Below are 20856 nucleotides of genomic sequence, written 5' to 3'. Positions count from 1 at the left end.
ACAAAACAAATAAACAAACACACATGGGTGAACTGAAAAAAAAAAAAGACATTGGCTAATGTGTGGTAAGGTCTTTACTATAACCAATGCCAGTATTAATTAAATTGAAAATGAGATAAAAACTCAATTAAAACATACATTGTTTTTAGTTCAGTATCTTTTGGAGGGTGATTTTTTATGTGTTTGAATTACAAATCTACTTGGACCCTGAATAATTTTTTCATCCTAATGAAAGTAATGCATGACTGAGCCTTGAGCATACTTGTAGGATTGGGAGGAAGAGAAAAATAAAACATGACTTACTAATAATCTATAGAAAATACATCCTTAATGAACTCAAGCAGTCTCTTATAGACATGATACTGAAGGAGTTCTTTTTACCATCACAAGGGGGAACTGCTTGGTGATTAAAATTGTCAGTCTTAAAATCCCCAGCCTCATTTATTTACCTTAAGGTGAGCACAATTACGTGTTACTGGATAAAAGCATGTCCCTGCTGGGGTAGTGTCTCAAGCTCTGTCCGCAAGGTCATGGCAGTTATGAGCTTCTGGGCACACAAAGAGAGATGAGTAATCTGAGGACATGGCATGCTGAGTGTGTTCTTTCTGTTTACTAGGCATTTGGGCCTGGACTTGGTGCCCCGAAAGGACTTTGAAGTAGTGGATTCAGACCAGATTAGTGTCTCAGATCTCTATAAAATGGTAAGAAATCTAACACAGGGTAAGTTTGTTCCTGCACACCTCATTTTTTCTCCTTTATTTTCCCTATTTACATTATGAAACAATATTGCTAAAGTTGTTCCTTTGTCTTTGTCCCATTGTTATGTAAGGGGTCTTCCTTATTCTGATGCTACATACCTCCTTTGCTTTCTAAATGGAATTACTGTGTAAAGCTGTACCATAATATCCAGGGGTCATTTATCTATTGGTTTTTGTGGTGAATGGAGCTCCTTCAGCCTGCAGCAGTTACCAAAATTCTGTCTCTCCCCACCTCTTAAAAAGAGAAGGTAGTTGAAGCTGTAAAGAGCCAATTTATTGGTTAATGTAATGATTAAACCTGGAAGTAATGTACCAGTATTTCTAAGAGACCTGATGCATCCTTAGCTGTCTATTGGCAGTTATTTTTTTTAATTTAATTTAATTTTATTATGTTATGTTAGTCACCATACAGTACATCATTAGTTTTTGATGTAGTGTTCCATGATTCATTGTTTTCGTATAACACCCAGTGCTGTTATTAAAATGTTTTGAGTTAATTAATGACCAAGATTACATTTTACAGGCTGAATGAGAAGTAACTAAAAGAAAGGTAAAAAAATTTGAGGTAAAACAAACAAACATCAGAAACCTCGGGTGACTATTAAGCTTAGACAAAGGGACTGGGTAAAACTTTGAGGAGTTATGTATTTGAGAATTATTTTTTGGTGAGAATTACAGGTTTTAGAAAGAATTATAAGTTTTTCTTTAAGAAAAATGTAATTTTTATAGGGAACTTCAAAAATATGAAGTATGTTGCCTGGTCGAGGATCTTTGGAAATTTGCCTAAATAATATACAAGTAACATATCAATTGCTTATGTATATTTGCTAGTGTTCAAAAGCATTTGTGTATAGTTACCCTAACTATGTGATAAGCATGGGATGTAGAGATTAAAGATGAACAAGACTTATCCCTTCCTTTAAGAATATCACCATCTGGAGTATTGGATCTTAAACCTTTCTGGGTCATGAAGATCAGATAGAATTTCTTCCTAGGACAGCGCAAGTATGGTTTTGCATACAAAGTTTTACACTCCATTTTAGGGAATTGACAGTTCCTTCTGATGATTGTCCATGAAGTCTATACATGGCCCCCATGTTTAGAAACTATTCTAGTGGGATCAAATAGACCACAAGCAAGCAATTGCAATATATGTGCTGCATATACACTGATGTTGTTAGAGGGAGTGACTGATTACTTGGGGCTGGAAAAAAATCAATGAAAGCTTCCAGTGGCAATAATACTCAAGGTGAGCCTTGAGGGGTGGACGGGGGTTCACCCAGAGGACAAACAAGGAGAGACATTCCAAAATGGCACAACAGCATAGGAAGTGGTAGTTCCAGGAAACTATAAGGTATTTGGTAACTTTGGCATGTAAGTATGCATTAGTGATCGGGAAAGTAAGGTGCAGAAGGAGGCAAGGGTCAGATCATGAAGAGTTTTGTAAGCCCCAAATTGCACTCCCTCCAACAGTCTGATGTAACCATGGGAGTAACATGATTGGATATAGATATGGGTGTGTTTATTTTTTTTAAGAGAGGGAGAGAGAGAGAGAGAATCTCAAGCAGGTTCCATGTCCAGCATGGAGCCCAATTCGGGGCTCAATCTCACAACCCTGAGATCATGACCTGAGCTAAAATCAGAGTCGGATACATAACTGACAGAGCCACCCAGGTGCCCCCGGATATGGGTTTTAAATGCTGTCTCTGTCTATAGAAAATGTAAAATGCAGAAGACTGGAATCAGGGAGGAAGGAGACCACAGAAGTGGTTCGGGCAATAAATAATGGCTAGACAGCAATAAGAATGAAGAAGAAATGCAGTAGAGAATGTAGATGTTAGTAAATAAAAATCAATTTGATGATTAATTAGATGTGGAAAGTGAAGGGTGATTGAGAGGTTGAGGCTAAGAACCTCCCTCACAATGGTGGCTTAGAGGATTCTATTTTTGGTGAGGATTTTGCATTTTATTTAAAGCCTACGAAGGTATTTGAGCAGGGGAATCACATGATCTGTCTTACATTTTAAAAGGATCCCTCCGGCTGGTGTGCACAGAAGGACTGGAGTAGGGCAAGAATGGAAGCAGGGAGCAGTCATTAAAGCAAAAAGATTTTAATTTTCAATATTTGGGCTAGAGTCGGAGCAAAGGATGTAGTAAGAAATTGTTGGATTATGAATGTGTGTTGGAGATAAATCCATTCAGAGTTGTTGATAGATTGATTTGGTATGTGTGTACAAAAAAGAATGTATGTGTGTACATATGATTTGGTATGTGTGTACAAAGAAGACTGACTCCTATGTTTTGATCTTCCCAATTTTGACCTTATAAAAGTAGAATAGGAAACATTTTGGGAGAAGCAGGTTTGGGAATACAGCAGTGGGGATCAATATATTGGTCTGGTTTTTCCTTTCAAGTTTGACATGCCTTTTAAACTGCCAAACTGAGATGTTGGAAGTCTGGACCTCAGAAGTGAAGTTCAGATATAACAATTTTAAAGTCATCAAAGTATATGTGGTATTTAAAGCTGTTGGATGAGATGACCACTCCTTTTCCCCGACCTCCATACAGTGAAACCCAGTGTTCAGTAGATCCTACACAGCACTTCCAAACAGCCAAGCATCAATAAACATTGGAGGAAACCTCCCATAAAAGTTAGAGACCAGAACAAATACATGTGAAAGGAACTTGGAAGAAACAGACAGTCAGTAGAAGAAAATGATGGTTGCTGTCTGCAAAGAGAAATGAGGAAACAACAAGGAGACAGAGTGGAGCAATCTAAGAAGCAATCAAAGGAGCTCTAGAAAATTACAAATGAGATAACAGGGATAAACTTGATACAAAGATTAGAAAATAGGGTGACAGCAACAAAAAATTATCAATAGGAGAGAAATGTTAGAGGTTTGATCCAAGAGGTCCAATATCCAGATAATGGAGTTTCAGAGGAGAGAACAGAGAAAAAGAAAGAAAATTACTGAAGAAATCTTATTAAAAATTTTCCAGGGTGGTGATATCACCAAGATGGTGGAATAGGAGTTTTCCATCCTCTGTCCCCCATGAAGATCAACAATTAGGCACAAATGAAAAATAGCTCTGGGAGAGCTCAGAAGAAAGCTATCACTTAAGAAGCCTCAGTAAGACAGTAGAGCAAAACCTCAGAGTAACTATACAAAAGGGTAGGAAGAACAGTTTTATTTTGCTGCATCATTCCATACCCCAGGATGGCACTGCTCAGCACCAAGAAAGAACTCCTGGCTTAAAAGAGTTCCCCTCTCTAGGAAAAAGGAGAGGAGGAGGAGTAACCAGCTTACCCAGCCCTTCAGGCCACTGTATAAGAGGACCCACTTCAGTTTTACCCCACCCAGAGACTGGCAAAGCTGAGACAACTAGAGATAGGTAGGAACAAGGAAAAGGGCAGGGGCTACCTGTATCAGCCATGCAGCGAGAGTGACCATGGTTCCCACTGGCCTGCTCTGCATAGGATCCCAGCAGCCTTCACTGCCGAGGACTTCAGCTACCCTTATAGATGCTACAAACCCCTGCAGCTTTCATCACTGAGGACCTTGTCATGGACCCCAGCAGACTGCTCACAGAGGACCCCAGCATCTTCCACCTTTGAAGAAACCAGTGGCCAGCGAAGCTGCCACAGAACCCCTGCATATTTTTTCACCAAGTTTTTCACCCCACAGGTATTTGCATTCACAGATTCCAGCCCCCTGAGCACCTCCTGCTCTCTCCCCACCCCTTGCTGGGGCATGAAATATGCAGCAGCCAGCCCCTGCTCTGTGGCTATGCACATGTAACATACCAGCCTAGACTCCCATGGCTGACCCCCATGGTTGTGCATATGTTCATGCCTAGCCCCTGCAGCTGTATACCTGCACACTGCTAGCCTGACTTCTGTCACTGGCCTCCATTGGCGTGCATGCTCCCATGGTGAACTCCTGTAAACACAGGAGTGTATGCCAGCAGCCAAGGCCCCCACAGCTGCTTATGGGTCCATATTTGCCCTTGACACTTGTCAATGGCCTGCATCGATGGACTCACCCAAAGCTAGCCCCTGCAGCTATGCACCTGCATATTGCCAACCCAACTCCTGTCCCAGTCTCCACTGCCTCTACAGCTGCACAAATGCATGCCAATAACCAGGGCCCCTGCAGTTGCTAGTGCATGTGCAATTGGCATCAGCCTCTTCTCCTGGTCCCAGCCCTTAAAATTACCTCTGTGTCTGCAGCTTTCCCCTGACATTTTGCAGGTATCTGCAGCTGAGGGTAATACATACTACCAGCTCTGGCCACCACTGCTGTCTGCCCACATTCCTAGCTGCTGGACTTGGAAGAGCCACTGAGGACCCCAACAACCATTGCAGACACTGTGGACCCTCTGCAGCTCTCCACAAGGATCACATGGTGATGTTGTGGACCTATGTGGCCTAAACCAGTGAGATATACACTCTTGGGCCCAGAGCTGCCACATGTACTTAGCACCCTGCACCGCTAGGCCCAGAGTCACAGCATTCTCTGGTATGTCCCCACCCATTGGTGAAGGTCTTTCCTCTATCTAAGTCAGTCAGTATAGTCTGGAAGAAGTGACTGCTCTTCACATGCACAGACAACTATTCAAGAGTACAGGAATCATGAAAATCAAGGAAACATGATACCACCAAAGGAACACAGTAAACTTTCAGTGACCCTTAAAGAAATGGAAATACACCAATTGCCTGATAAATAATTCAAAATAATTGTTCTAAAGATGCTCAGAGAGCTTATAGCTCAAACAGAAGAACAATTCAACAAAATCAGGTAAATAATATAAGAACAAAATGAAAAGTTCAGCAGAAAGATAGAAAACATAAAAAGTAACCAAATAAATTTTGGAGCTGAAGGATACAAACACTGAGGAATTCAATAGAGAGCTTCAAGATCAGAATGGACCAAGCAGGAGAATCAGTGAACTCAAAGACAGATAAATTGAAAAAGAATGAAGAAATCCTGTGGGACTTCTAGGACACCATTTAAAGAATTAATCTACACATTATTAGAGTACCAAAGAAGAGAAGGAGAAAGGGGCAGACAGCTTATTTAAGGTGATAGTGGCTGAGAACTTTCTAAATCTGGGGAAAGATTTGGATATCCAAATCTTTGGATATCCATGATATTCATAGGTCTCCAAACAATTTCAATCCTCAAAGAGATCTTCTCCAAGACATTACAATAAATCTGTTTAAAAATCAAAGAATCTTGAAAGCAACAAGAAAAAAGAAGCTTGTCACTTACAAGGCACCCCCCATGATGCTATGAGCATATTTCTTAGCAGAAACCTTGCAGGCCAGGAGAAAATGGGATGATATATGTTCAAAGTGCTGAAAGGAAAAAAAAAAAACACAAAAAACCTGCCAGCCAAGAATACTTTACCCAGGAAAGTTGTCCTTCAGAAATAAAGGAGATATAAAGATTTTCCCAGACAAAAGCTGAGGGAGTTCAAAATTACTAGACTGACTTAAAAGAAATGCTGCAAGTTCTTCAAGCTGAAATGAAAAAATGTTTTGTTTTTTGTTTTTTTTTTAAATTTTATTATGTTATGTTAGTCACCATACAATACATCATTAGTTTTTGATGTGGTGATCCACGATCCATTGTTTTCGTATAACACCCAGTGCTCCATGCAGTACGTGCCCTCCTTAATACCCATCACCAGGCTAGCCAATCCTCCCTCCCCCCTCCCCTCTAAAACCCTGTTTGTTTCTCAGAGTCCATAGTCTCTCATGGTTCATCTCTCCCTCCTACCCCCCCCTTCATTTTTCCCTTCCTTCTCCTAATGTCCTCCATGCTATTCCTGATGTTCCACAAATAAGTGAAACCATGTGATAATTGACTTTCTCTGCTTGACTTATTTCACTTAGCATCATCTCCTCCAGTCCCATCTATGTTGATGTAAAAGCTGGGTATTCATCCTTTCTGATGACTGAGTAATATTCCGTTGTATATATGGACCACATCTTCTTTATCCATTCATCTGTTGAAGGGCATCTCGGCTCTTTACACAGTTTGGCTATTGCGGACATTGCTGCTATGAACATTGGGGTGCATATGGCCCTTCTTTTCACTACATCTGTGTCTTTGGGGTAAATACCCAGTAGTGCAATTGCTGGGTCATAGGGTAGCTCTATTTTTAATTTTTGAGGAACCTCCACACTGTTTTCCAAAGTGGCTGTACCAACTTGCATTCCCCCCAACAGTGTAAGAGGGTTCCCCTTTCTCCACAACCTCTCCAACATTTGTTGTTTCTTGCCTTGTCAATTTTTGCCATTCTAACTGGTGTAAGGTGGTATCTCAATGTGGTTTTGATTTGAATTTCCCTAATGGCTAATGATGATGAACATTTTTTCATGTGTCTGTTAGCCATTTGTATGTCTTCTTCAGAGAAGTGTCTTTTCATATCTTCTGCCCATTTTTTGACTTGATTATTTGGTTTTTTGGGTGTTGAGTTTGAGAAGTTCTTTATAGATCTTGGATACCAGCCCTTTATCTGTAGTGTCATTTGCAAATATATTCTCCCATTCTGTGGGTTGCCTCTTTGTTTTGTTGACTGTTTCCTTTGCTGTGCAGAAACTTTTTATCTTGATGAAGTCCCAAAAGTTCATTTTTGCTTTTGTTTCACTAGCTTTTGGAGATGTATCTTGAAAGAAGTTGCTGTGGGCGATGTCAAAGAGGTTCCTGCCTATGTTCTCCTCAAGGATTTTGATGGATTTCTGTCTCACATTGAGGTCTTTCATCCACTTTGAGTTTATCTTTGTGTATGGTGTAAGAGAGTGGTTGAGTTTCATTCTTCTGCATGTGGCTGTCCAATTTTCCCAGCACCATTTATTGAAGAGACTGTCTTTTTTCCATTGCATGTTTTTTCCTGCTTTGTCAAAGATTATTTGACCATAGAGTTGAGGGTCCATATCTGGGCTCTCTATTCTGTTCCATTGGTCTGTATGTCTGTTTTTGTGCCAGTACCATGCTGTCTTGGTGATCACAGCTTTGTAATATAGCTTGAAATCAGGCAACGTGATGCCCCCAGCTTTGTTTTTCTTTTTCAACATCTCCTTGGTGATTCAGGGTCTTTTCTGATTCCATACAAATTTTAGGATTGTTTGTTCCAGCACTTTGAAAAATGTCATTGGAATTTTGATTGGGATGGCATTAAAGGTATAGATTGCTCTTGGTAGCATAGACATTTTAACAATGTTTATTCTTCCGATCCATGAGCATGGAATATTTTTCCATCTTTTTGTGTCTTCTTCAGTTTCTTTCATGAGTGTTCTGTAGCATTGGATTATTCTGAATTTGACTATATAAGTATATAGAATACTCCAATGCTGTAATATGGTGTTCTATAACTCTAGTATAAAGGTTAAAGGACAGAAAATTTTGAAGTAACTGTAGCTGACACAAAAACAGACATATAGATCAATGGAACAGAATAGAAAACCCAGAAATGGACCCACAACTATATGGTTAACTAATTTTTGACAAAGCAGGATATCCAATGGAAGAGAGACAGTCTCTTCAACAAATGGTGTTGGGAAAACTGGACTGCAACATGCAGAAGAATGAAACTAGACCACTTTTTTACACCATACACAAATATAAATTCGAAATGGATGAAAGACCTAAATGTGAGACAGGAAACCACTAAAATCCTAGAGGAGAACACAGGCAGAAAGAGATCTTTGAGATCAGTCTTGGCAGCTTCTTACTATACACATCTCTGGAAGCATGGGAAACAGAAGCAGAAATGAACTATTGAGGCTTCATAAAAATAAAAAGTTTCTGCACAGCAAAGGAAACAATCAACAAAACTAAAAGACAGCCTTCAGAATGGGAGAAGATATTTACAAATGACATATCTGATAAAGGGTTAGTATCTAAAATCTATAAAGAACTTATCAAACTCAACACCCAAAATAATGAATAATCCAGTTAAGAAATGGGCAGAAGACATGAACAGACATTTTTCAAAAAAAGACATCCAGATGGTCAACAGATACATGAAAAGATGCTCAACCTCACTCATCATCAGGGAAATATAAATCAAAACTACAGTGAGATATCACCTCACACCAGTCAGAATGGCTAAAATCAACAACACAAGAAAAAACAGGTGTTGGCTAGGATGTATGGAGGAAGGGGAACACTCTTACACTGTTGGTGGGAATGCAAACTGGTACAGCCACCCTGCAAAACAGTATGGAGGTTCCTCAAAAAGTTAAAAATAGAACTACCCTATGACCCAGCAATTGCATTACTATGTATTTACCCAGAGGATACAAAAATACTGATTCAAAGGGGCACATGTGCCCTGAGGTTTATAGCAGTATTATCAAAAATAGCCAAATTATGGAAAGAACCTAAATGTCCATTGACTGATGAATGGATAAATATGTACAATGGAATATTACTCAGCCATGAAAAGGAATAAAGTCTTGCCATTTGCAACAACATGGATGGAGCTAGAGTTTATTGTGTTAAACAAATTAAGTCAGTCAGAGGAAGGCAAATACCAAATGGTTTCATAGTGGAATTTAAGAAAACAAAACAGATGAACATAGGGGAAGAAAAAATAGAGAGGGAGGCAAACCATAAGAGACTCTTAACTATAGAGAAGAAACTGAGGGTTGCTGGAGGGGTGGTGGGTCGGGGATGGGCTAAATGGGTGATGGATATTAAGGAGGGCACTTGTTGTGAGGAGCACTGGGTGTTATATGTAGGTAATGAATCACTAAATTCTACTCCTGAAACCAATATTACACTCTATGTAATATTCTAACTAGAATTTAAATAAAAACTTGAAACATGAAAAAAATAACTATAGCTAGTATAAGTTGCTAATGGATACACAATATAAAAACATATAAATTGGAACATCCAAAACATAAAGGGGGAGGTGTTGAGTAAAAGGGTAGAGATTTTGTATGGGATTGAAGTTAAGTTGTAATTATCCTAAAATAGACTGTTACAGCTATAAGATTTTTATGTAAGCCTCATGTAACCAGAAAGCAAAAACCTACAGTAGATACACGCAAAATAAAGAGAAAGGAATCAAAGCATAAGCATACCACTATGGAAAATCATCAATTCACAGAGAAAGATAGCAAGAGAGGGGGACAGGAATAAAGGAACTACAAAAAGAGCCAGAAAACAAAACTTTTTTTCCCCAGAAAACTGTTTATTTAAATGGCAATAATGAATCCCTCCCTACTGAAATTACTTTAAATATAAATGGATTAAATTCTCAATCAGGGATATAGAGTGGCTAAATAGATTAAGAAATGATCCAAGAATATGTTACGTATAACAGACTTACTTTAGCTTTGAGGACACACATAGGTTGAAAGGAAAGGGATAGAAAAAAGATACCCAAAAGATGGCAGTGGTAGCTATTCTTATATCAGACAAAATAGACTTTCAGTTAAAAGCTGTAATGAGACAAATAAGTGATTATATAATGATGAAAGAGTCAGTTCATTAAGAGCATATGACAGATGTAAACGTATATGCCCCCAACTTCAGAGCACCTAAATATAGAAAGCAAATATTAACAAAACTAAAGGGAGAAATAGACGACAGCACAGTAATAGTAGGGGACGTCAATGCCCCACTTTCAATATTGGATAGATCAGACAGAAAATCAATAAGGACACATTAGACTTGACTTAGGTCCCTATACTTAGGACCTAATGGACCTAACACACATATACAGAATATTCCATCCTAAAGCAGAGTAGGATATACATTCTTCTCAAGTGCACATGGAACAATCTCCAGGATAGATCAGATGTTAGGCCACAAGATAAGTATTAACAAATTTAAGAAGATTAAAATTATATGAAATATCTTTTCTTATGACAATGATTTGAAACTAGAAATCAATAACAGGAAGAAAGCCAGAAAATTCACAAATATTTGAGAATTAAACACCACACTCCTGAATAACCAGTGGGTCACAGAAGAAATCAAAAGGGAAATTAAAAAAAAAAAATCTTGAGACAAAAAAATGGAAACACAGCATACTAAAACTTATCAAACATTAAATAAATAAATCAGTTCTAAGAGGAAAGTTTATAGTAATGCCTACATTAAGAAAAATCTCAAATAACTGAACTTTATACCTCAAAGAACTAGAAAAATAACTAAGTCCAAATTTAGCAGAAGGAAGGAGATAAAGATCAGTCCAAATTTAGCAGAAGGAAGGAGATAAAGCTCTGCTAAAAATACAGAAAATGAACAGAAAAAGAATAGAAAAGATCAAGGAAGGAAACTAAAAGTTGGGTTTTTTTTAAAAGATAAACAAAATTGACAAACCTTTAGCTAGACTTGCCAAGGAAAGAACTCAATAAATGAATTTATAGATGAAAGAGGACATTACAACTGATACAACAGAAATATAAATGATCATAAGAGACTAGTGTGAATAATTATATGCCAACAAATTGGACAATCTAGATAGAAACATACAACCTACCAAGACTAAATCGAGAAGAAATAGAAAGGCTGAACAGACTAGTAATAAGTAAGGAGAGTAAATCAGTAATCAAAAACTTCCCAACAAAGAAAAGCTGAGGACCAAATGGCTTCGTGGGTGAATTCTACTGAACATTTAAGAAGAATGAATACCAGTCCTTCTCAAACTCTTCCACAAAATTGAAGAGGAGGGAACATTCACAGACTTATTTTACAAGGCCAGCATTACCCTGATACCAAAAGTCATATAAGGACACTAAACTGAGGGTTACAGAAGCGGGGGGGGGGGTGCGCCTGGGTGGCTCAGTTGGTTAAGCGACTGCCTTCGGCTCGGGTCATGATCCTGGAGTCCTGGGATCGAGTCCCACATCGGGCTCCCTGCTCAGCAGGGAGTCTGCTTCTCCCTCTGACCCTCCTCCCTCTCATGCTCTCTGTCTCTCATTCTCTCTCTCGCAAATAAATAAAATCTTAAAAAAAAAAAAATTTAAAAGAAGCTGGGGGAATGGGGTAACCAGGTGATGGGTATTAAGGAGGGCATGTGTTGTGATGAGCACTGGGTGTTATACACAACTAATGAATCATTAAACACTACATAAAAAACTAATGATGTACTGTATGTCGGCTAACTGAACATAATAAAAAAAAACAAGAAAAGAAATCTACAGACCAATATCTCTGATGAATAGAGATGCAAAAATTCTCAACAAAATACTAGCAAATCAAATTCAGCAGCTCATTAATAGGATCATACACCATGAACAAGTGGGATTTATTTCTGGAATTCAAGGATTGTTTGGCGTAAAGGTGATATACCACATTAATGGAATGATACATTGAAATCATATGATAATCTCAGTAGATGCAGAAAAAGCACTTGACAGAATTCAACATGCTTTCATGAAAAAAACTCTCAACAAAATGGAGTGCCTAGGTGGCGCAGTTGGTTGAGTGCCCAACTCTTGGTTTCAGCTCCAGTTGTGATCTTGGGGTCATGAGATCAAGCCCCAACTTGGGCTCCATGCTCAGCACAGAGTTTGCTTGGGACTCTCATTCCCTTTTCCTCTGCCCCTCACCACCATATCTCTAAAATAAATAAATCTTTTTTTAAAAAAAAAGCTCTCAACAAAATGGACATAGAAGCAACATACCTCAACATGATAAAGACCATACATGACAAGCCCACAGCAGACATCATGCTCAACAGTGAAAGGTTGAAAGCTTTTCCTCTAACATCAAAACCAGACAAGGGTTCCTAATCTCACCATTCCTTTTCAACACAGTATTAGACGTTTTAGCCAGAGTGATTAGGCAAGAAAAAAAAGAAAGGACATCCAAACTGGTAAGGGAGAAGTAAAATTGTTTCTATTTGCATATGACATTACCTTATATATAGAAAATCCTCAAGCTTCTCCCCCCAAACTGCCAATAAATTCAGTAAAGTTTCAGAATACAGAATCAACACACAAGTTAATTGCAAAAGTCAGAATACACTAACAATGAACTATCTGAAAAAGAAATAAAGAAAACAATCCCGTTAACAATAGCATCAAAAACAATAAAATACTTGGAAATAATTTAATCAAGGAAGTAAAAGATCTATACACTAAAAATTATAAGACATTGATGAAAGAAATTAAAGAAGACACAAGTAAATGGAAAGATAATCCCATGTTTTTTAATTGGAAGAATTAATATTCTTAAAATGTCCATGCTGCATAAAACCATGTATAGATTCAATACAATCCTTATTAAAATGCCAGTGGGATTTTCCAGAAATAGAAAAAACAATCCTAAAATTCAAATGGAACTACAATATACCTTGTATAGCCAAGTAATCTTGAGAAAGAACAAAGTTGGAGGTATCACACTTTCTGATTTCAAACTATATTATAAATTTATAGTAATCAAAACAGTGTGGGAAAAAAAACCAAAAAACAGAACAGTGTGGTACTGGCATAAAAATAGGTGCACAGACCAATGGAAGAGAATTGAGACCCCAGAAGTAAACCCACATATATATGGTGAACTAATATTTGACAAGGGAGCCAATAATATTCAATGGGGAAAGGAGAGTCTCTTCAGTAAATGTTGGGAAAACAGGATATTCACATGCAGAAGAATGAAATTGTACCTCTGTCTTACAACCACTCACAAAAATTAACTCTAAATGGATTAAATATTAGACCTGAAACTGTTATCTCCCAGAAGAAAACAGAGCAAAGCTGCTTGACATTGGTGTTGGTGATTTTTTTTTTAATATGACAACAAAAGCACAACAGCAAAAGTGAAAATCAAGAAGTGAGACAACATTAAAACAAAATAGCTTCTGTACAGCAAAAGAAACAACAAAATGAAAAATCAGCCTACAGAATAGAAGAAAATATTCACAAACTATATAGGTGACAAAGAATTCATATCCAAAATATGTAAGGAACTCCTAAAGTTCAAGAGCAAAAAAACCAAATAATTTGAGTTTTAAAATGTGCAAAGGATCTGACTTTTTTCCAAAGAAGAGACAAAAATTCATGAAAAGGTATTCAGTATCACCAGTCATTAAGGACGTGCAAATCAAAACCACAGTGAAATATTACCTCACACCTGTTAGAATACCTGTCATCAGAAAGACAAGAGGTACAAACTTCCAGTTATAAAATAAATAATTCATGGAGTGGAAAGTACAGCATAGGGAGTATAGTCAATAATATTGTAATAACATCGAATGGTGACAGATGATGACTACACTTAACTGTGGTGAACATTGAATAATGTATAGTATTGTTGAATCAGTGTTGTACACCTGAAACTAATATAACATTGTATGTCAATTATATTTCAATAATCAAAAAATAAAAGAGAAATAGAGTTTTTTGTATAGTATTGTTGAGTCAGTGTTGTACACCTGAAACTAATATTAAACGTTGTATGTCAATTATATTTCAATAATCAAAAAATAAAAGAGATAGAGTTTTAAAAAGATGAGATAAATAGTGGCAAGGATGTATAGAAAAGAGAACTCTTGGGGCACCTGGGTGGCTGAGTCAGTTGAGCGGCCCACTCATGATTTCTGCTCAGGTCATGATCTCAGGGTCGTGAGATTGAGCCCTGCGTCGTCAGGCTCCACGCTCAATGGGGAGTCTACTTGAGAGTCTCTCCCTCTGCCCTTCCCCTCACTTGTGCTCGCTTGCTCTCTCTCTAAAATAAATAAATGAATTAAAAAAAAAAAAGAGAGAGAACTCTTGTGTGCTGTTGTTGGAAATATAAATTTGTACAGTCACTATAAAAAACAGAATGGAGATTCCTCAAAAAAAAAAAATATATATATATATATAGAAAATAGAACTACCATATGATCCAGCAATTCCACTTCTGGGTATATATCCAAAGGATTTGAAATCAGGATCTCAAAGAGATAGCTATACTTCCTCTTTCATTGCAGTATTATTCACAATAGCCAAGACATAGAAACAACCTAAGTGTCCATTGATGAATGAATGGAAAATAAAATACAGTATATATACAATGGAATATTAATCATCCATAATAAAGACGGAAATCCTGCCATTTGTGAAAACATAAACCTTGAAAGCATTATACTAAGTGAAATAAGTCAGAGAATGACAGATACTTTATGATCTCATTTATATGTGAAATCTAAAAAAGCTGAACTCATAAAAACAAAGAGTAGATTGGTGGTTGCCAGGAGCTGGGGAGTAGGGGAAATGAGGCGATATTTGTCAAAGGGTACAGACTTTCAGTTGTAAGAGGACTAAGTTTTGGGGATCTAATGTGGGAAGCATGGTGACTGTAGTTAACAGTAGTGTGATTTGTACTTGAAAGTTGTTAAAAGAGTAGATCTTAAACATTCTCACCATGCCAACAACAAAAAGGTAATTATGATAAACGAAGGATGTGTTAACTAACCTTACTGTGGTACTCATTTTGCAATATTATATGTGTATCAAATCATCATGTTGTGCACCTTAGACTTATATAATGTTAAATGTCAATTATATCTCAATAAAGCTGGAAAAAAACTTTTCCAGAACATAGATATGAGTGTCCAGATTTAAAGGGCCTAACAAGTATTTAGCACTTAATTATGAAACTTTAGCTCACTAAAGCTGAACGCCTCCTGCAAGAAAAATAGGTCACCTATAAGGATTTGTCGTAAGAATAGCATTTGTCTTCTTAATAGCAACATTGAAAACTAGAAAATAGTGAAATATTGCCTTTAAAATTCTGAGAGAAGGTAAAATTTGACCTAGAATTCTATTTTTATTCAGCCACATTATCAATCAAATGGGAAAGTAGCCTAAAAAAAATTCCGGTCACTCAAATTTTCAAAACAAACAAAAAGTCTTCTCAACCCCTTTTCAGGAAACTACTGAAGGATAAATTATTTCTTTAAAATGAGGGAGTAGGGGCACCTGGGTGGCTCAGTCGTTAAGGGTCTGCCTTCGGCTCAGGTCATGATCCCAGAGTCCTGGGATCGAGCCCCGCATCAGGCTCCGTGGGAAGCCTGCTTCTCCCTCTCTCACTCCCCCTGCTTGTGTTCCCTCTCTCGCTGTGTCTCTCTCTGTCAAATAAATAAATAAAATCTTTAAAAAAATAAATAAAATGAGGGAGTAAACCAAAAGAGGCTATTATGTGCCATCCAGGAAAGGGATTCTGACTCAAAGGAGAGGTGCAAAGAATTAGGGTTACCATTGGAGGGAGATTCCAGGATGACAGTCATGCAATAGGCCTGGAGAGTAATTGGTTCCGGTGAAAGCAGAAGGGCAGCCAGGAAACCTCTCCAGGAGAAAAATTACTTCAGAGGATATTTGGTAGCTTTACCACATGGAGAATGTTTTTAAAAGGTATTTTTTAAAAAGGTATTTTATAGAGCTGTAGGAGGGCATAAGAGAAGACCCTATAATTTAAATAAAACTAAGATTCCTAAAACAAAAGCAGAATGTAGTAGAAGAAAGGAAATGTAATTGAAGTATACTATTTGGCCCAACAGTAAACAATATTTAAAAGTTACAGTCTTATAAACAAGTTTTAACCAAAACTTGTGAGATATTAGGAAGATAGATGAAGGGAAATGGATATAAACAGATGTGAAAATCCTCAGCTGCCATTATAAGAAGCCAATAGATGAATCTAAAACTGCATAAGAAGAGAGCAATATAAATGTGACATTTAGAAATATTTGATAAATTTTAGAGAAAAATTATAAAGAGTTGAAAGTACTAATCTCTAGGAAATAGTACAGCATGAATAGAGGACTGATAATTTTATTGCAAGACTCTTATCGTTATTTAACTTTTAATACTATGTGCTTATATTACTTTTAATACATTTAAATGTTAATTTTAAAATGTTGACTTCTCAAAAGGCCAAAGAAAGTTTCAAGCCCCTTTTTATTTTTCTCATTTCCTGCTGTCTTTTATCTCATGTATTTGCTTTTAGATAGAAAGAACTAGATAGGGTGAAGAAAAACCATTTGAAACCAACCTTTTGAAAGTCCATAAATTTATTGAAAACCACTTATTTTTATGTTAAATTGCATATGGTAAATGCACAGTGTTTGGGTTAAATCTTAAATTTATCAACAAGTTTCAAAGGAATAACCTTTTGGAACCTTTTTGTATTAACACTTAAATCTATTACTGCAGATTATAAAGACTCCATGTGAAACTTTCTGATTTTAATACTCTTTGTCACTCATTTTACAAGAAAACCTATATGAATAGGATCATACCTTAAGCTTACATTTAGAGCATTTTGTTTTTCCTAAAAAGCAAAAAACAAACCAAAAAAACCCACAAACCAATCCCCTGTGCAAGTGTTGAATGGTAATAATTGATAAAAATCTTCTTTAAATGCACAAATGGATTTTCTCTTCTATATGACAAGAACCAGAGGAAGCCTCTAATGCTCCTCAGTTCTTGCTTCTGCATAACATGTCCAAACCCACTTTCAGCAACAGAGAATTGGTGCTGTCCAAACTAGAAAGCATTTCAAAGGGCAACAACAAAGTATTTATGTTAATTTTAATTAGCTATGCCTCTTTGGGGAACGTAGGCACTTGAAGATTATATAAGAGCTTCTAAATTGTGGGAAGATCTAACAGAGCACTCACATTATAACCTCCTGTTATGTTATTATCTTTCTACATTAGCATGTATTGGGAACAGTGTTAGTCTGTTATCTTCTAGTGCTATTTAATATTTTTATTAGATCACTGTTTGTACTTTCATTTCTGGACTTAAATCAATTGATTGGATTATTTACTAACAATGAAGCATCATTTTATTAGTGATCCTGACTAGATATGTCATATTTCCTTGTAAGACCCACAATACTTAACACAATTCTGAACATATATAGTAGGCAATTAAATGTGTTATTCAGTTGAATATAATGTTTAAAGTTGCAGAGTTTTTTTCCATATTGGTAAACTTTTGTAGATTAAATGAACCATAGACTTAAAAGGGATGAAAACGCCTTCTGTATGGGGGAAATTTAGCAGTACAGTAATGTAGTACATACATTTTTTTAATGAGAAAGGAGAATTTATTCCAAACATAAAGGATACAAAAGCAATTGTAACAGTATATTTTGTTTAATTATCTGGTAATAAATGAGAAAATTGGATAAAATAAAAAAGTTTTCCTAGGAAAAGGTAAATTACCAGTATTAACAGAAATACAGATTTAAAAGCAAGAAGTGTTAGTATTTGGCTGGCCAGACAGATAGGCAGACAGACATCTGGCCAGCCAAATATTTTATATATACTCACAAAGGTCTTTGAATACTGGGAAGTTTATAACCAGGAGACAAATTACTGAATGATTAGGTAATCACATCTTCAGCTCTAATATATTAGGCCATATTTTTTTCCACAATGATTATATATACTCCCACTAGTAATGTCCATGCAATTCTTAATTAATTTATATTTGATGTACATTGTACATTGCCTGATGTATTTAGGATATAAAGACGATTAAGATAGGGTTTTTTGCTCCCTGGGAGGGCAGTCTAGAGTTGGGTCGCAAACATGGAGACAGTACATTATAGCTCTAGTACAGGTGGTGATGGATCTGAAAAGGGACGTATCAGCTGGCCAGCTGAATGCTGCCTGGTAACAGGGAAGTGGTTTTTCCTTATAATGCCATAAAAGATGTTCCAGAATGCCAGTTTTGATGCCTTTCTCTGGCCACCCATGCGGTGCACTTTTAGACTGGTTTGAAAGTTCTCCTCAAATTTGATGCTTCTGAAATTTAAAATGACATTTGTTATTGTCAACAGGGATGTTTTACACTGAAATTAGTTGTAAACTCCTACATATAGTTATAATTGAGCATTTATGTTTAAGATTGGTAGTCATTTTTAAGAGTTAATCAGTAAATCCACTTGAGAAGAATGACTTAGTGCAGCCCCTGAAAGTAAAATAAAACAATGGAAAACATTTTAGGCCAATAACCTTCCCAGTAGGATATGGGTCAGTAAACCATAGAAAACTTGATTTTTTTTGAAAACCTGATTTTTTAAAAGCTTTTTTGTATATGATGGGTCTTTTTGTACATATACATTCTGTGTGATGATTTTCCAAGCTGGTGGAGGCCTATTTTATTATATTTAATATATATCATGGGAACATATAGTCCCATGAATGGACATTAGTAGTCAATAATAATTAGCTAATATAGCTAATAATACACATGAATATTTAATAATTAGCAAATACAGCTAGTAAGATACATTTAAATTAATATTTAATTGTATTCAGTTTTCCAAATACACACATTTAACCCTAAATAAAATTAAGGAGGGAATGTGATGTGATGAGCACTGGGTGTTATATGCAACTAATGAATCATTGAACCCTATACCGAAAAGTAATGATGTACTATATGTTGGCTAATTGAATTTAAATTTTAAAAACTTGTTTACCCATTTTTCTATTGACGGACATTTATGTTATTTTTACTTTGGGGCTTTTACAAATAAAACTATTATGAAAATTGTGTACAAGAAAAAAAAGAAAAAAGAAATGAAACCATTCTACCGAGCAACCATCCTTCCTACCCATGTGATGTAGAATAGTTCACCAAATGAGTGCTGTCTCACATGTCTAGGGCCCAAAGGGAGCAGATAGAAACTCTCCTTGTTGAGTTTACCAACACCAGGTACTGAATTGTTGTGAACCCACAATTCTTCCTGGCCAGGGTTTCCTTCTAAATGTGACTGACTTTTCTATAGTAACTACTTATAAAGAAGAATACCAATAATAATAAAATAGGAATGATCAGCCACTTACAATATGATAGATACTGTGGCAGGTTAATCTGCACAAAACCCTATGATGTTGAGTTCAGTCCAAAATGTTATCCTTACTTTATAGATGAGCAAACACAAATGTGAGTCAAGATTTAAAACCAAGTGTCCTGACTTCTGCACTTAGGTCCCTAACTAATGTATCATGCTGCTTCCCATTATGTCATTTAAGCCTCACAATAACTCTGTGAGGAAGACAATAAAAGCTTTTATGTCAGTTTTACAGTCAAGGAAAATGTCTCTTGGAGAGACTAAACAATTTATCTGATTTCACAACTCATTTGCATGATAGCTAGAATTAGAATCTGCTTCTTCTAACATCAGCCAGCAGCAAAGGAACAGCATGTTTGGAAGGGGCCTGTTTGGGACTCCAGTGTAGAGAGCCTAAAGAAGCTGGATCTTGGAGGAGGAGCAAGATGGCAGAAGAGTAGGAGACCTAAATTTCGTCTGGTCCCAGGAATTCAGCTAGATAGGTATCAAACCATTCTGAACACCTACAAACTCAACAGGAGATACAAGAAAAGAATAGCAGCAACTCTATGAACAGAAAAGCGACCACTTTCTTGGAAGGCAGGATGTGCGGAGAAGTGAATTTGAGGTGATATTTGGGAAGATAGACGGGGGTGGGGGAGGGGAAGGAGCCTCCGTCAGCCGGCTACTGGCAAGTAATAGAGCAGCGAAGCACAAAATTGGAACTTTTAGAAGTCTGTTCTGCTAAGTGACGTCGCTCCAGTGGCTAAGTGGGGGGTGGAACCCTCTCTGGGACAGTGTGGTCTCAGGACCCTCAGGGTCACAGAAAGACCGGGGGTGCCTGAGTGTGGCAGAGCTCCCAGGTATCGGAGCAGGGAAGCAGGCTGCAAAGACGGAGCTGAGGAGTGGGCTCTCAGCTTGGGGTTGCCATAAACTATGATCTGTGGCACAGTCGGGCCACTGCTCTTTGAGCAGGGACCCAACAAGTGGCAGATCTGGGGAGACTACACTTCCTCCCTGGGGAGGAGAGGCAAGGGAGCCCACCGCAGGAATCCGCTGGGTTTGGAGACCACACGGGGTCATGTGCCAGAGATAGAAATGCTTGGTCACAGGCCAGGTGAGCACGGAGTGTGGCCAGAGACCAAGGAGACAGAAGTGTTTGACTGCTTTTCTCTGTGGGCTCACTGAGGAGTGGGGTCCTGAATTCTTGGCTCCTCCACGGCCGGAGATTTAGAGGCCGCCATTTTCATTCTGGTCCTCCAGAGCTATACAGAGAGCTTTCAGGGAACAAAAGC

The 20856-nt window shown here is 37.4% G+C and overlaps 1 protein-coding gene across 5 annotated transcripts in view; it reads left to right on the top strand.

The window, feature by feature from the left end:
- DOCK3 (dedicator of cytokinesis 3) overlaps positions 1–20856 on the top strand; it is a 589066-nt gene that overhangs the window by 400193 nt on the left and 168017 nt on the right. For all 5 annotated transcript variants that reach the window (XM_078077688.1, XM_078077697.1, XM_078077693.1 and 2 more), the window contains exon 7: positions 617–701. In XM_078077688.1, the coding sequence (XP_077933814.1) occupies positions 617–701 (85 nt within the window). The remainder of the gene's footprint in view (positions 1–616; positions 702–20856) is intronic.

Source organism: Halichoerus grypus, chromosome 1 (genome assembly GCF_964656455.1).
Source record: "Halichoerus grypus chromosome 1, mHalGry1.hap1.1, whole genome shotgun sequence".
NCBI classification, from domain to species: Eukaryota; Metazoa; Chordata; class Mammalia; order Carnivora; family Phocidae; genus Halichoerus; species Halichoerus grypus.
This window is presented reverse-complemented; position numbering and strand designations above follow the sequence as displayed.